Source organism: Taeniopygia guttata, chromosome 1A (genome assembly GCF_048771995.1).
Source record: "Taeniopygia guttata chromosome 1A, bTaeGut7.mat, whole genome shotgun sequence".
Lineage (NCBI taxonomy): Eukaryota > Metazoa > Chordata > Aves > Passeriformes > Estrildidae > Taeniopygia > Taeniopygia guttata.
In genome coordinates, this window is record NC_133025.1 from 360,352 (window position 1) to 374,796 (window position 14,445).

The 14,445-nt window shown below is 70.2% G+C and overlaps 2 protein-coding genes across 5 annotated transcripts; one reads left to right on the top strand and one right to left on the bottom strand.

Annotated features, from left to right (window-relative positions):
• Positions 1 to 2,085: 2,085 nt before the first annotated feature.
• Positions 2,086 to 11,273, top strand: RBM28 (RNA binding motif protein 28). 4 transcript variants are annotated; one of them, XM_072917929.1, is made up of 18 exons: positions 2,086 to 2,249; positions 3,266 to 3,436; positions 3,473 to 3,576; positions 4,185 to 4,260; positions 4,376 to 4,468; positions 4,848 to 4,922; positions 5,273 to 5,575; positions 6,087 to 6,150; positions 6,225 to 6,334; positions 6,843 to 6,916; positions 7,242 to 7,383; positions 7,994 to 8,058; positions 8,142 to 8,306; positions 9,022 to 9,156; positions 9,631 to 9,705; positions 10,030 to 10,280; positions 10,709 to 10,805; positions 10,908 to 11,273. In XM_072917929.1, the coding sequence occupies exons 1-18, from the start codon at positions 2,123 to 2,125 to the stop codon at positions 11,037 to 11,039; spliced, it is 2,259 nt and encodes a 752-aa protein (XP_072774030.1). In that variant the 5' UTR covers positions 2,086 to 2,122; the 3' UTR covers positions 11,040 to 11,273. The 4 variants fall into 4 exon arrangements, with proteins under 4 accessions (XP_072774030.1, XP_072774032.1, XP_072774026.1 ...); XM_072917931.1 differs by having other exon boundaries at positions 3,266 to 3,427; XM_072917925.1 differs by having other exon boundaries at positions 3,266 to 3,401; positions 3,438 to 3,576.
• A 1,035-nt stretch (positions 11,274 to 12,308) lies between these two features.
• LEP (leptin) lies at positions 12,309 to 13,518 on the bottom strand. The gene is given in 2 exon segments (NM_001311207.1): positions 12,309 to 12,683; positions 13,361 to 13,518. Coding segments are annotated over 2 exon segments (507 nt in total). The 5' UTR covers positions 13,505 to 13,518; the 3' UTR covers positions 12,309 to 12,320.
• Between the last annotated feature and the right edge of the window lie 927 nt (positions 13,519 to 14,445).

Consider the following 14,445-nt stretch of genomic DNA (forward strand, 5'->3'; position numbering starts at 1 on the left):
CACCTGGCACAGCTGGCACAGCTGGAAAAGCTGGCACACCTGGCACAACCAGCAAACCTGGCACACCTGGCACAGTTGGAACGGCCAGCACAGCTGGCACAGCTGGCACAACCAGCAAACCTAGCACACCTGGCACAGCCAGCACAGCTGGCACAACCAGCAAACCTGTCTCAGCCACCACACCTGGCACAGCTGGCACAGGTGGCACAGCCGGCGGGACAGAGCGTGGCACCCCCGGCACAAGCAGGGACAGCAAAGTTGTGACCCCGGGAATTGGCACCGCCGGCACCTCTGGGACTGGGGCACCGGGCACCGCCGGCACCAGCGGCGGCACCAGCGGCACAGCTGGAACACCTGGAACGCCTGGCACAGCTGGCACAGCTGGCACAGCTGGAACACCTGGAACAGCTGGCACACCTGGAACACCTGGAACGCCTGGCACAGCTGGCCCATCAGGTCCCAGCTCCTCTGGCACAGCCGGGACACGGGGGCCCGGCGCTGCTGTCCCCCCCGGTACCCCCGGTGCCCCCGGTGCCCCCGGTACCAGCGGCTCCGCCCCCCGCGCCCCCCCCGGGCTGTCCCGCGCCGCCTCCTGCGGGGGCCCCTCCGGGGGGGCTCCCGGTGCGGCCCCCCCGGCCCGAGGACCCCCCCGGGGGGAGCCGCCCCCGCTGCGGCCGTCGCAGAGTTGGGCCGAGGGGACCCCCCGGGCCCCCCCGGAGCCCCCCGAGCCCCCCGCGGGCGGCGGCCGCAGCCCCGGCAGCGGCACCACAGACTTGTAGGGGGGGGACAGCCCGGCCCCACCCCCCGCGCCCCCCGAGCCGCCCCCCGAGTCCCTGCGACCCCCAAATGCGGGTGACAGCGTCGGGACCCCAAAATTCCTGAGACCCCCCCAAGTGCTGCTGGTGACAATCCGGGGACACCCCAGGTCCCTGAGACCCCCCCCTCCCCAATGCGGGTGACAATCCGGGGACACCCCCCCACGTCCTCGAGACCCCCAAGTGTTGATGACGACCCGGGGACCCCCAAGGTGCCCCCCCAGGTCCCCGAGACCCCCAAATACGGGTAACAAACAGCCCCCCCCGTGTCCCTGAGACCCCTCCAAGTGCTGGTGACAATCTGGGGACCCCCCCCCCAAGTTCCTGAGCCCCCCGAGTACTGACAGAGCCCTGGAGACCCCCAAGGGGTGACAACCTGAGCCCCCCATATCCCGGAGAACCCCAAGTGCTGGTGACAATCTGAGGACCGCCCCCCGAAGTTCCCGAGCCCCCCGAAGAGGGGGGACAAACTGCCCGGCCCAGCCGAGCCCCCCAGGTGCTGATAAGGACTTGGGGACCTCCCCAGCCGCCCCCCAAGTCCGCGAGACCCCGAAGGGCTGGTGCCAATCTGGGGACCCCCCCAATTCCGTGAGACCCCCCCCCAAATACGGGTAAGAAGCGCCCCCCAAGTCTTTGAGCCTTCCAAGCACTGGTGCCAGTCTGGGGCCCCCCCAGACGCCCCTCAGGTCCCTGTGACCCCCCAATACGGGTAATAAAGTGCCCCCCAACCCCCCGAGACCCCCAAATGTTGGTGACGACCTGGGGCCCCACAAAATCCCCCATGGCCCCCCCATTTCCCCCCAGCGTGTACCCAATAAAGTGCCACGTGCGAAGGATGTGTGTGACACCCCCGGGCGGACCCCTGAGCACCCCAAAACTGGGCTGGGACCCCCGAGCCCCTCTGCCTCCCTAGATCCAATACGGGACCCCCGAGCGGTACCCCAAGGGCCTCTCGACCCCCTTCCCGTGGGGTGGGACCCCCCGAGACTCCCCCCACCGACCCCTCGGGGCTCTGCTGTGGGACCCCCCGGACCCCCCCCGAACCCCTCGGGGCTCTGTGTGGGACCCCCGGACCCCCCCCCCGACCCCTCGGGGCTCTGCTGTGGGACCCCCGGACCCCCCCGGGCTCTGTGTGGGACCCCCGCCCCCCCCGGACCCCCCCCGGACCCCTCGGGGCTCTGTGTGGGACCCCCGCCCCCCCGCCCCCGGCCCGGTGCCGCCGGTCCTCCCCGCCGCCAGGGGGCGCTCTCTCCCCGCGCCGCGCACGCGCAGCCCCGCCCCGCTCCCGGCGTGCCCCGCGCGCCAAGATGGCGGCGGCCGAGCCGCGCACGGTGCTGGTGCGGGGCCTCCCCGCCGGGGCCACGGCCGCGCTCCTGGAGCGGCTCTTCGGGCACCTGGGGCCCGTCCGCCGCTGCTTCGTGGTCACCGAGAAGGGTCCGCGCCGCGGGGGGCCGGGGGGAGCGGGGAGCGGGGTTGGGCGGTGTCGGAAGCGCCATGGGAGCGAGCTTTGGGGCTGGGAGCGGGGTTTGGGGGCTGGAAATGGGGGCTGGGGGCTGGAAATGGGGGCTGGGGGGGCTGCAGGGGCTGGGAGTGGGGTCTGGGGGGCTGGAAGTGGGGTCTGGGGGGCTGGAAATGGGGGCTGGGAGGGCTGCAGGGGCTGGAAATGGGGGCTGGGGGCTGGAAATGGGGTCTGGGGGCTGGAAATGGGGGCTGGGGGCTGGAAATGGGGGCTGGGGGGCTGGAAATGGGGTCTGGGGGGCTGGAAGTGGGGTCTGGGGGGCTGGAAATGGGGTCTGGGGGCTGGAAATGGGGGCTGGGGGCTGGAAATGGGGGCTGGGAGGGCTGCAGGGGCTGGAAATGGGGGCTGGGGGCTGGAAATGGGGGCTGGGGGCTGGAAATGGGGTCTGGGGGGGCTGCAGGGGCTGGAAATGGGGGCTGGGGGCTGGAAATGGGGTCTGGGGGCTCTGCAGGGGCTGGGAGTGGGATTTGGGGGGGGTCTGCAGGGGCTGGTAGTGGGATTTGGGGGCCGCAGGTTGGGAGCAGGGGGGCCCGAGCCTGGGGGGGGGGGACTGGGGGGCTTGGGGGGCAGGAATTTGGGGGAGCAGGAGTTTGGGGGCCAGGAGTTTGGGGGGCCAGGAGTTTGGGGGGCAGGAGTTTGGGGGGCAGGCCGGGGGCACTCAGCTGCCTGCACAGGGTGGGTCTGGGCTGGGCTGGTTTGGGTTTTGGGGCTGGTCTGGTGTGGGGTCCCGGCCTGGTTTGGGGTCTCAGTTTGGGGTCCCAGCCCGGTTTGGGGTCCCAGCCCGGTTTGGGGTCCCAGCCCGGCTGGGGTCTCAGTTTGGGGTCCCAGCCCGGTGTGGGGTCCCGGCCCGGTGTGGGGTCTCAGTTTGGGGTCTCAGTTTGGGGTCTCAGTTTGGGGTCTCAGTCTGGGGTCTCATTTTGGGGTCCCGCAGGCTCCCCGCGGTGCCGGGGGTTCGGGTTCGTCACCTTCTCTCTGGCGGAGGACGCGGGGCGGGCGCTGCGTGAGCCCCCCGAGCTGGGGGGACGGCCCCTGGTGCTGAGCGCGGCCCGACCGCGGCCCCGGCACCGCGGGGGGACCGGGACAACCGGGGGAACCGGGACAACCGGGGGAACCGGGACAACCGGGGGAACCGGGACAGCCGGGGGAACCGGCCAGGGGGAGCCCCCCCGCGCCCCCCGCCCCAAGGCACCGCGGGGCCCCTCCCGCAAGGCCCGCCTGATCCTGCGCAACCTCAGCTTCCAGGTCAGTGCGCCCCACCCCTGGGACCCCCCCGGGACCCCCGAGCATCCCCCGGGACCCCCCTGGGACCCCCGAGCATCCCCCGGGACCCCCCATGGGACCCCTGAGCATCCCCTGGGACCCCCGAGCATCCCCTTGGACCCCCCACGGGACCCCCGAGCATCCCCTGGGACCTCCCATGGGACCCCCGAGCATCCCCTGGGACCCCCCTCGGGACCCCCAAGTACCTCTTGGGACCCCCCCTGGGACCCACAAGTACCCCCTGGGAGCCCTGAGTTCTCTCTGGGACCCCTGGGACCCCCCTGGGAACCCCCTGGAATCCCTGGGACTTCAGAGAATCCCCCTGGGACCCCCCAGAACCCCCCCAGGACCCCCCAGTGCCCCTCAGGCTCCCCAGGCACCACCCTCTTCCCAAGACCCCCATCTCTGCAGGGACTCTCCCCACACTGCCCCATGACCAGGGCCTCCCCCAGACCCCCCAGACCCCCCCAGTGCTCCCAAGGCACCTCCCCAGGGTGTCCCTGACCCCACAGTGACCCCCTGACCCCCCAGTGACCCCCTGACCCCACAGTGACCCCCCAGTGTCCCCCCTGTCCCCCCTGTCCCCGCAGAGCTCAGAGGAGGAGCTCCGGGCTCTCCTGGCCCCCTTCGGCCCCGTGCTGGAGCTGAGCGTGCCTCGCAAGCCCGGTGAGCCCCCCTGGAGCCCCCCAGGAGCCCCCCAGGAGCCCCCTGGAGCCCCCCGGCTGCTCCCCGGGCCGGGGCTGACTCGGGGGTCCCTCGGGGGCTCCCGGGGCTGTTGCAGACGGGACCCCGAGGGGCTTCGCCTTCGTCCAGCTGCGGAACCTGCGGGAGGCGGCGGCGGCGCTGGGGGGGCTCAACGGGGCCCAGCTCCGAGGTCTGGGGGCACGGGGGGCCTGGGGGGGGTCCTGGGAGGATGCTGGGGGGATTCTGGGGGTGCAGGGGGGTCCTGAGGGTGTTCTGAGGGTTGCTGGGGGGTCCTGGGGGGTCCTGAGGGGTCCAGGGATGTCTTGGGAGGTCCAGGGGTATCCTAGGGAGGTCCTTGGGGGGGTTTGGGGGGGTCCTGGGGTTTGGCAGGGGTCCTTGGGAGTGTGGGGGTGCTGTGGGTCTCCACACAGAGTCTGGGGGTTCTGGGGGGTGAGGGGTGGGAGCTGGGGGGCACTGGGGGTGCGGGAGGGGCTGTGGGGCACAGGGGGGCTGTGGGGCACAGGGGGCCCCTCAGGAATTTGGGGCTCTGACCCCCCCGTGCCCCCCAGGGAGGCCCCTGGCCGTGGACTGGGCCGTGGCCAAGGACAAGTACCAGGGGACACAGGGACCCCCAAAAACACCTGGTGAGACCCCAGAGCTGCCCCCCAACCCCAAAACTGCCCCACAAACCCCTGCTGAGCCCCCAGAACTGCCCCCCAACCCCAAAACTGCCCCACAAACCCCTGCTGAGCCCCCAGAACTGCCCCTCAAACCCAAAACTGCCCCACAAACCCCTGCTGAGCCCCCAGAACTGCCCCTCAAACCCAAAACTGCCCCACAAACCCCTGCTGAGCCCCCAGAACTGCCCCCCAAACCTAAAACTGCCCCCAAACCCCTGCTGAGCCCCCAAACTGCCCCCCCAAACCCCCCACAGCCCGTGTGGGGGGCAGAGGGGGCAGAGGGGTGACTGTGACCCCCACCCCTGTTCCTACAGAGGGGGAAGGGCAGGAAAACACGGGAAAAGGGGGAGAGCAAGGAGAGGAGGAGGAGGGGGAGGAAGGACACGAGGAGGAGGATGAAGAGGAAGAAGAGGAGGAAGAGGAGGAAGAAGCTGCACAGCCGCCCCGGCAGACCCCAAAAAGGGGGTCAGGGGTCAGAGCTGGGCTGGGGCGCAGGAAACAGAAGGAGGTAGAGGAAGCTGAGGAGGAGGAAGAGGAAGATGAGGAAGAGGATGATGAAGAAAAGGATGAGGAAGAAGAGGAGGATGAGGATGATGAAGATGAAGAGGATGAGGAAGGTGTGTTGGGTACTGGCACGGCTGGGGGCTCTGGGACGGGAGGACTCTGTGGGGTCTGGAGGGGCTTTGGCAGAATCTTGGGGGGCTCCTTGGGGGGTTTGGAGAGGGCTGGGGGGCTCCTGGGGGGAGTTGGGGTGGGCTGGGGGGATCCTGGGGGAATTTGGGGTGGGCTGGGGGGATTTGGGGGGAGTTGGGGTGGGCTGGGGGGATCTTGGGGGGAGTTAGGGTGGGCTGGGGGGCTCCTGGGGTGGGCTGGGGGGGATTTGGGGTGGGCTGGGGGGATCCTGGGGGGAGTTGGGGTGGGCTGGGGGGATCTTGGGGGTTTTTGGGGGCTCTGTGGGTGAGGTTAAGGGGTCCGGGGATGTTTCAGGGAGGGGTTTGGGGCAGTCTGAGGGGTCTTGCAGGGCACAGGGACACCCCTGGGGGTCCGGGGATGCCCCTGGGGGTCCGGGATGCCCTGGGGCTCTGTGGGTGCCCGGGGGGCTCCAGGTGCCCCAACCCCCCGTTGCAGAGCCCCCCAAGAAGCGCCGGCAGCGGCCGTCGGACATGGGCGAGGGCAGGACGGTGTTCATCCGGTGAGTGGGGGGCCGGGGCCGGGACCCCCGCCCGGGGCACCCCCGGACCCCCCCTGAGCCCCCCGCCCCCCCAGGAACCTCTCGTTCGACACCGAGGAGGAGGAGCTGGAGGAGAGCCTGCGCCAGTTTGGGGCGCTCTGCTACGTGCGGCTGGTGCTGCACCCCAACACCGGCACCCCCAAAGGTGGGGCGGGGCTGGGGCACCCCCAAAGGTGGGGGGGGGGCTGCACAGGGGGCTGGGGGACCCCCAGGGATGGGGTGGGGGCTGCACAGGGGGCACTGGGACCCCCAAAAACGGGGCAGCGAGCAGGGGGGCTGCACCCCTCAGGGAGTCCTGGGGGGATCGCTGGCAGGGGGTACCCCAGAGGGGGTTCTGGGGTGTTTGGGGGGTGCGGGGAGCCAGAGGGGGGTCTGAGATTTTGGGGTAGCATGTTTTGGGGTGGTGTCCCACATTTGGGGGTGTCTGTTCCACATTTGGGGGTGTCTGTTCCACATTTGGGGGTGTCTGTTCCACATTTGGGGGAGAGTCTCCCATGTCTGCCAAGGGGAAGGGGGGGGTTATCTAATTTTTGGGGTGGTTCTCGAGCTGGGGGTGTTGCACATTTGGGGTTGGGTGCCACCCAAGTTGGGGGTGTTGCACATTTGGGGTTGGTCCCACCCTGGGGGCTCCCCTGACCCCCCACCCCCCCCAGGCTCTGCCTTTGCCCAGTTCAAGACCCCCGAGGGGGCCCAGAAATGCATCGAGGCTGCCCAGGAGGGGCCCGAGGTGAGGGGGGACCCCGGAGGGACCCCCGGGACGGGGACACCAGGGGGTGTCGGGGCTCCTGGGGGGTTTAGGGGCGGCTGCTGGGGGTTTGGGGGGCTTGGGGCAGGGTTTGGGCGGTCCTGAGGGGTTGGGGAGGGGATGAGGGGAGTTTGGGGGGAGGGTCTCGGAGGGTTTTGGGGGCAGTTTGTTGGGATGAGGATTTGGGGGGTTTTGAGGGGGTGTGGGAGGCTTTGGGGGCCGGGAGGGTCTGGGGGTGTCTGGGGTGTGGGCCTGGGAAGGTTTGGGGTGCCGGGGGTCCCTCCCTGACCCCCAGCCGTGTCCCCAGGGCGGGGGGCTCCGTGTTGGGGGGCGGGCGCTGCGCGTGGACCCCGCGGTGAGCCGGGAGCAGGCGCGGGGGCTCCGGGGGGGCTCGGGGGCCGCCCGGCCCCGCAGCGGCACCAGGAACCTGTACCTGGCCCGGGAGGGGGGTGAGTCTGTGCCCCCTGACCCCACAGTGTCCCCGTTCTCCTGGGGACCCTCCTTTGTCCCCAAATCCCCCAAGCCCTCATTCCCTCTGCCCCCAGCACTTCTCAAACCCTTCCCAAAGCCCCCCGGCTCCCCCTCTCTTCCCCACCGCATTTCTCTGATCCCCCCAACCCCCATTCCCTGCCCCAAACATCTGCCTGGCCTCTCCCATTATCCCCTGCCCCCCAAAATTCCCAAAATTATCCCGTTTCCCCATTCCCAGCCATCTGCCCAGGCTCCCCCATTCCCCCAAAGCCCCCCAAATCCTCTGCCCCCTCAGATTCCCAAAATTATCCCTTTCTCCAGTCTCACCCATCCGCCTGACTTCCCCCATTCCCCCGAGCCTCCCAAAGTCCCCCCAAATCCCCTGACCCCAAATCCCCATCCCAGCCATCCACCCAGGCTCCCCCATTCCCCCGAGCCCCCCAAATCCCCCGAGCCCCCCAAAGCCCCCCAATCCTGACCCCAGGTTCCCTCCCCAGCCATCCGGCCGGTCTCCCCCATTCCCTGGAGCCCCCCCATTCCCCCGAGCCCCCCAAATCCCCCAATCCTGACCCCAGGTTCCCTCCCCAGCCATCCGGCCGGGCTCCCGCGCTGCCGAGGGCGTCAGCGACTCGGACATGGCCAAGCGAGCGCGGGTGAGCGGGGCGGGGGGATTTGGGGGTTTGGGGCTTTGGGGATTTGGGGTCTGGGGGTGCCCCCCTGACCCTGCTGTCCCCAGTTCGAGGAGCAGAAGCGGCGGCGGCTGCAGGACCCCAACGTGGGCGTGTCGCGGACGCGGCTGTGCCTGCACAACCTGCCCAAGGCGCTGGACTCGGCGCGGCTGCGGGCGCTGCTGCGGGGGCTGCTGCGGGGCCCGGCCTGCACCGCCCCCCGCATCAAGGAGGTGGGGCTGGGGTACCCCGAGTGCCCCTGTGTACCCCCGAGTGCCCCCTGTGTCCTCTTGTGTCCTCCTGCGTACCCCCGTGTCCCCCCTCTGTGTCCCTTTGAGTCCCCATGTCCCCCTGAGTGCCCCTGAGTCCCCCTGAGTTGGGTGGGTTTGGGGTTTGGGGTGACCCAGGGGGTGTTTTTAGGGTGCCCTGGGTGGGTTTGGGGTGAGCCAGGGGCTGTTTTTGGGGTACTCTGGGTGGGTTTGGGGTGACCTGGGAGGTGTTTTTGGGGTGCCCTGGGTGGGTTCGGGGTTTGGGGTGAGCCCGGGGCTGTTTGGGGTGCCCTGGGTGGGTTTGGGGTGAGCCAGCAGCTGTTTCTGGGGTGCCCTGGGTGGGTTTGGCGTTTGGGGTGACCCGGGGGCTGTTTTTGGGGTGACCTGGGTGGGTTTGGGGTTTGGGGTGCCCTGGGTGGGTTTGGGGTGAGCCAGGGGCTGGTTTTGGGGTGCCCTGGGGGGGTTTGGGGTGAGCCAGGGGCTGGTTTTGGGGTGCCCTGGGGGGGTTTGGGGTGACCCGGGGGCTGTTTTTGGGGTGCCCTGGGTGGGTTTGGGGTTTGGGGTGCCCTGGGTGGGTTTGGGGTTTGGGGTGCCCTGGGTGGGTTTGGGGTTTGGGGTACCCTGGATGGGTTTGGGGTGACCCAGGGGCTGGTTTTGGGGTGACCCCGTGCCTCCCCAGTGCCGGGTGATGCGGGAGCAGCGGGGCCAGGGCCAATCTTTGGGGTTCGCCTTCGTGGAATTCGAGGAGCACGAGGAGGCCCTGGGGGCCCTGCGGCGCCTCAACAACAACCCCGACCTCTTCGGGGCCCACAAGGTCAGTGGGGGCACCCCAAACCCGGGGGACCCCGTTTCCAGACCCCGGAGCTGCCCCCGGCATTCTGGGGTCCCCCTGGGATTTGCTGGGATCCACCCCGGTGTTTTTGGGGGGATTCTGGGAGTTCTCCTGGGTAGTTTGGGGTTCCCCTGGGTGTTCTGGGGTGCCCCCTGGTTTTTGGGGTGTTCTGGGTTATCCCCCAGTGTTTCATAGGGAGGTTTCTGGGGTCCTGGCTGGATTTTGGGATGCCCTCGTTGTGTTGGGGTGTCACGGGGTTTCAGTGGGGTTTTGAGGGCTCCTCCTGGATTTGGGGCATTTTGGGGTGGCCCCGGTGTTGGGAGTATCTGGGATATTTAGGGGCTGTTCCCCCTGGTGTTTGGGGCACCAGGGGGTGTTCCTCGGTGGGTTTTGGGGTATCTGTGGGGTGTTCCCCCCGGCTTTGGGGCTGTTTTGGTGCCCACTGTGCCCCCCCAGCGCCCGATCGTGGAGTTTGCTCTGGAGGACCGGCGGAAGCTGCGGCTGCGGGAGCAGCGGATCCAGCGGGGGCTGGTACGGAGCCCTGGGCCTGGGCCTGGGCCCGGGGGTCCCCAGCAGTGACCCCTGCCCTGATCCCACTGCTGAGCCCATTGCTGACCCCAGCACTGACCCCTGCCCTGACCCTGCTGCTGAGCCCTGCCCTGACCCCAGCACTGACCCCTCTTGTGACCCCAATGCTGACCCCTGACCCCATTGCTGACCCCAGTGCTGACCCCAGTGCTGACCCCTCCCCTGACCTCATTGCTGACCTCAGTGCTGACCCCATTGCTGACCCCACTGCTGACCCCTGACCCCAGTGCTGACCCCTGACCCCACTGCTGCCCCCTCTCCCCACAGCTCAAGGCCAAGGCCAAGGCGGCCGCAGGACCCCCAAAGCCGCCCCAGGGAGCCCCGGACCCCCCCCAGGGGCAGCAGGACCCCCCCGCGGGCTCGGGGGACCCCCCGGCCGCCCCCCGGCCCCGCCCGGGGCCGCCCCCCGGGACCCCCTGGGCCGGGTTCCGCACGCAGGGCCCGGGGTCCCGGGGGGCTCCCGGCGCCCCCCGCACCAAGGTGCTGGCGCTGCCCTCCCACCGCGGCCCCAAAATCAGGTCAGGGGGCTGTGCCTGCCTTCCCCATCCCATCCCGCTGTCCCCTCCCAGCCCCACTCTGCTCCCCTGTGCCCCCTTTATTTGTTCCCCATTTGTCCCCTTTCCCACCCTTCCCTTCTTTCCTTCCCCCTTCTCCCCTTTCCCTGCCTCCCATTCCCCCATTTCTCCCCCTTTTCCTTCCCCTTTCCCCCCCTTTGCTCTCTTTCCCCTTTCCTTCTCCTTTCCCTCCCTTTTCCCCTTTTCCCTCCCCGTTCCTTCCCTTTTTCCCCTTTTCCCACCCCGTTCCTTCCCTTTTCCCTCTCTTTTCTCCCTCTTTCCCCCGGACCTTTTCCTTCCCCTCCCCATTTCCCTTCCCCCTCCCGGGGGTCTCTGCCCCTCGGGGCACCCCGGGGTCTCCCCCCAGTTCCCCAATTCCCCTTTTTCCCCAGGAAACGGGACAAGGGGAAGGCTCAGCCGCCCCCCAAGCCCCCCAAAGCCCCCAAGGCGTCTCGGCGGCGGGAGAAGCCGCGGGTGCCCCCGGCCCAGGTAGGACTTTGGGGTTCTCCCCACGGGAATGGGGCCCCCCCGCTGCCCCCAGAACTGCCCCCCAGCCCGGGGCTGGGGTCCCCTCACCCCTGTGTCCCCCAGGCCCAGCGGCGGCGCGGGGGCGGCCCCGGGGCGGCCGAGGCGCGGTTCCAGGAGCTGGTGGAGAGGTACAAGAGGAAGATTTTGGGGAGCAACCCCCCCACGGCCCGGGGGGGCAAGTGGTTCGAGAGCTGAGGCTCCCCCAGCGCCCCAGAACCCCCCTGGCACCCCAAAAACCCCCGGGGGTGCCGCGGGTCCCAAACCCCACGGGGGGGTTTTGGGGGTTTTGCTGCCCCCATGCGCTCTGGGGGGGGGTTGGGGGGCACCCAGCCCTGGGTCCCCCCTGTTTCCCCCCAGGATTTGGGGGTGCTCCCCCCCATGCCTCTGTGTCTTCCTGGGTTTTAATAAAAATGGGATTTTTGAGGAAAATTTGGCCTCTCGGTGCCATCCCCCACCTCGGGGACCCCAAAACATCTCCCGTGGGGGCCCTAGGGAGGTGTGGTGGAGACCCCCGGGGGGGATTGGGGGGGTCCTGTGAGTTTTGGAGGGGTCCCCCCGTGTCCCCCCCAACCTCGAGCCTCGGGTGGCCTCGGGCGTGACCCGGGGGTGCCGCTGCCCCACGGCCACCCAGGGCCACCCAGGGCCACCCTGTCCCGGGGTGTCCCCACCGTGGAGCTGGGGGGGGGACCCGGGGGGGCCATGGCAGCGCTGCAAGGGACAGAGTGACACTGTCAGTGACACCCGTGTGTGCCCCGTGGTGTCACCGTGCCCCCATCCCTGTCCCCCTTGTCCCCCGCTCCTGGTCTCCCCTGGGCTGGGGGTCGGGGTCACACCGGGCCGGGGGATGGCAAAGCCACCAGCGCGTCATCAGCTGCCACTGAGTCACCGGGGCCGTGTCCCCGCCTCACCGGGGCCGTGTCCCCACCCCACCGGGGCCGTGTCCCCGCCTCACTGGGCCCGGGGGACATCCCAGGGCCCCGCGGCCCTTGGCCCCGGCTGCCCCCGTGACACTGCGGATCCCGTTTTCAGGGGAGTCCCTTGTCCCCGTGTGGCCGCTGTCCAAAGGTCCCTTGTCCCCAGGGGTGTCCCTTGTCCCCGGGGTGTCCTTTGTCCCCAGGGGTGTCCCTTGTCCCAGAGGTGTCCCTTGTCCCAGGGGTGTCCCTTGTCCCACGGGTGTCCCATTTTCCCAGAGTCATCAGAGACACGAGTGAGGCTGCTGGAAAAGGGGCTTTAAATTAAATAAATTAATAATAATAGTAACAGTAGCAATAATAATAATAATAATAATAGTTATAATAATAATAGTAATAAACAGTCACAGCAATGTAGAAAAAGGTGCCGGCAGCAGCTGGAGTCACCCCGGTGCCCGGGGCCGCTCGTGTGTCCCCGCTGAGGTCCCGGTCCTGTCTGTGGGTCCTGACGAGGCCCCGCGGGGGTCCCGGGCTGTCCGTGTGGGCCCGGGGGTCCCGGGGGTCCCTAACACGCGGGGACCCCCTCGAGGCAGGCGGCGACCCCGTCCAGGCAGCGGCGGAGCCGCGCCAGGGCCACCCCGGCCACGGTGTGCGGAGCCTCGGCCAGCGGGGCGGGGGGCGGCGGGCGGGGGTCGCGGGGCGGGGGGCAGCCCAGCAGGGTCTCCAGCAGGGCCAGCAGGCTGCGCAGGTTCTCCAGGTCGTTGGCCACCTGGGCCAGGCGCGGGTCGGGCCCGGGCAGGGCCCCCAGGAGCCGCTGGAAGAGCTGCAGCCGCTGGGCGGCCCAGCCCAGCCCCGGCGGGACCCCCCCCTCCGGGACCCCCTCCGGGACCCCCTCCAGCCCGCTGAGGCGCAGGGTCAGCGGGAACAGCTGGGGGGCACAGGGGGGGTCAGCGCCGCCGGCCTCCCCGGGGACCCCACCGTGGGGCACAGAGCCCCCCCAGCATGGCTGTCCCTCCTTGGGGACCCCCAACCCTCGGGGTGCTCCTAGACCCCATCCCTGGGGGTGCAGACCCCTCCAGACCCCATCCCTGGGGGTGCAGACCCCCAAACCCCTCCAGAGCCCATCCCTGGGGGCGCAGACCCCTCCAGACCCCATCCCTGGGGGCACAGACCCCTCCAGAGCCCATCCCTGGGGGTGCAGACCCCCAAACCCCGCCAGAGCCCATCCCTGGGGGCACAGACCCCCAGAGCCCATCCCTGGGGGCGCAGACCCCCCAGAGCCCATCCCTGGGGGCGCAGACCCCCCAGAGCCCATCCCTGGGGGTGCAGACCCCCAAACCCCGCCAGACCAAATCCCTGGGGGTGCAGACCCCCAGACCCCATCCCTGGGGGCCCCCAAATCTGGGCATGGGATCCCCCCCATGGAAGACGCCCCCGGGGACCCCACCCCACTTTGGAGAACAGGATCCCCCCGTACTGAGGAGCAGCCCCCGAGTCTGGGGAACGTCCCCCCGGTCTGGGGGTCCCCCCGGTCCCTCCGGGGGTGTCCCGGCTGTGTCCCAGCCCCCCTCCCCGGTGTCCCCGCGGTCCCCGGGCCGGGGTCACCTGGAGCTGCTGCAGGCGCGTGCTGAGGGTCCGGGTCAGGGCCCGCGCGTCCGCTCGGAGCCCCTCGAGCCGCACGGGGCGACCCCCGCCCGCCGCCGCCCCCAGGCACAGCAGCCCCCACAGCGACACGCCGGGACACCGCATCCCGCCGCCTCTGGGAGGGGACACGCGTGTCACCGCTACCCCCGGCACGCTGCGGGATGGCCGGTGTCACCAGGGACGGGGCAGGGGACGTGCGGGAAGCGGCGCCCGCGGCACACGGGCTCCGGAGCCCTCGTCACCGTGTCGCGGTGCCACCGTGTCCCCGCCGGGAGCCCTTTGGCACCCGCCACCCGCGACACGGCCGTGACCACGGGGTGGGCCTTGGGGTCCCAGCGTTGTGTCACCTCCCTGGGGACCCCCTGCCCCCGGTGGTGAGGGAGGGACACTGGGGTCACCTTGTCACCCACAGCTTGGGATAGGGGGACGTGGGTGACACAGGAACGGGGGGACACGCAGGACAGAACACGGAGGACACGGGTGACACAAATGGGACACGCAGGTGGAGGGGACACGGAGGACACAGTGACACAGGAACGGGGGGACATGGAGCGGGGGGGACACAGGGATGCGGGAACACCGGGGTGTGGCGGTGGCACCGGGGAAAGCGAGGGGACAGGGTGACAGTGCCACTCACCGGAGCCTCGCACGCACTCGCTGCGCCTGGAACGAGACGGGGCCGCTGATGGAGGGACACGGCGACCCCCCAGTGCCACCACCCCACCGGCCGGGCCGGAGAGGGCCCGTGGTCCCTTGGGTCAGCCCCGGTGTCCCCGCGGGGCCGAGGGACACGGCCGGTGGCGCTGCCACCACCTCGGGGACAGCAGGGGCCGGGGGCACAAGGACAGGGACAAGGAGGTGCCCAGACCCCGCGGGGGCTTCGGGGGCCCGGGACAGCGTCCCCACAGCTCTTCTGGGGGTGGGGGACACTGGGGTCCCCCCGCGGCTGCACCCGCAGTGACCCCGCGGTGAGGGGACCGGGGGATGTCCCGGGGAGGGGGTCCCGGGGAGGGGGTTGGGGATGTCCCTGAGCAGGGTGTCCCTCT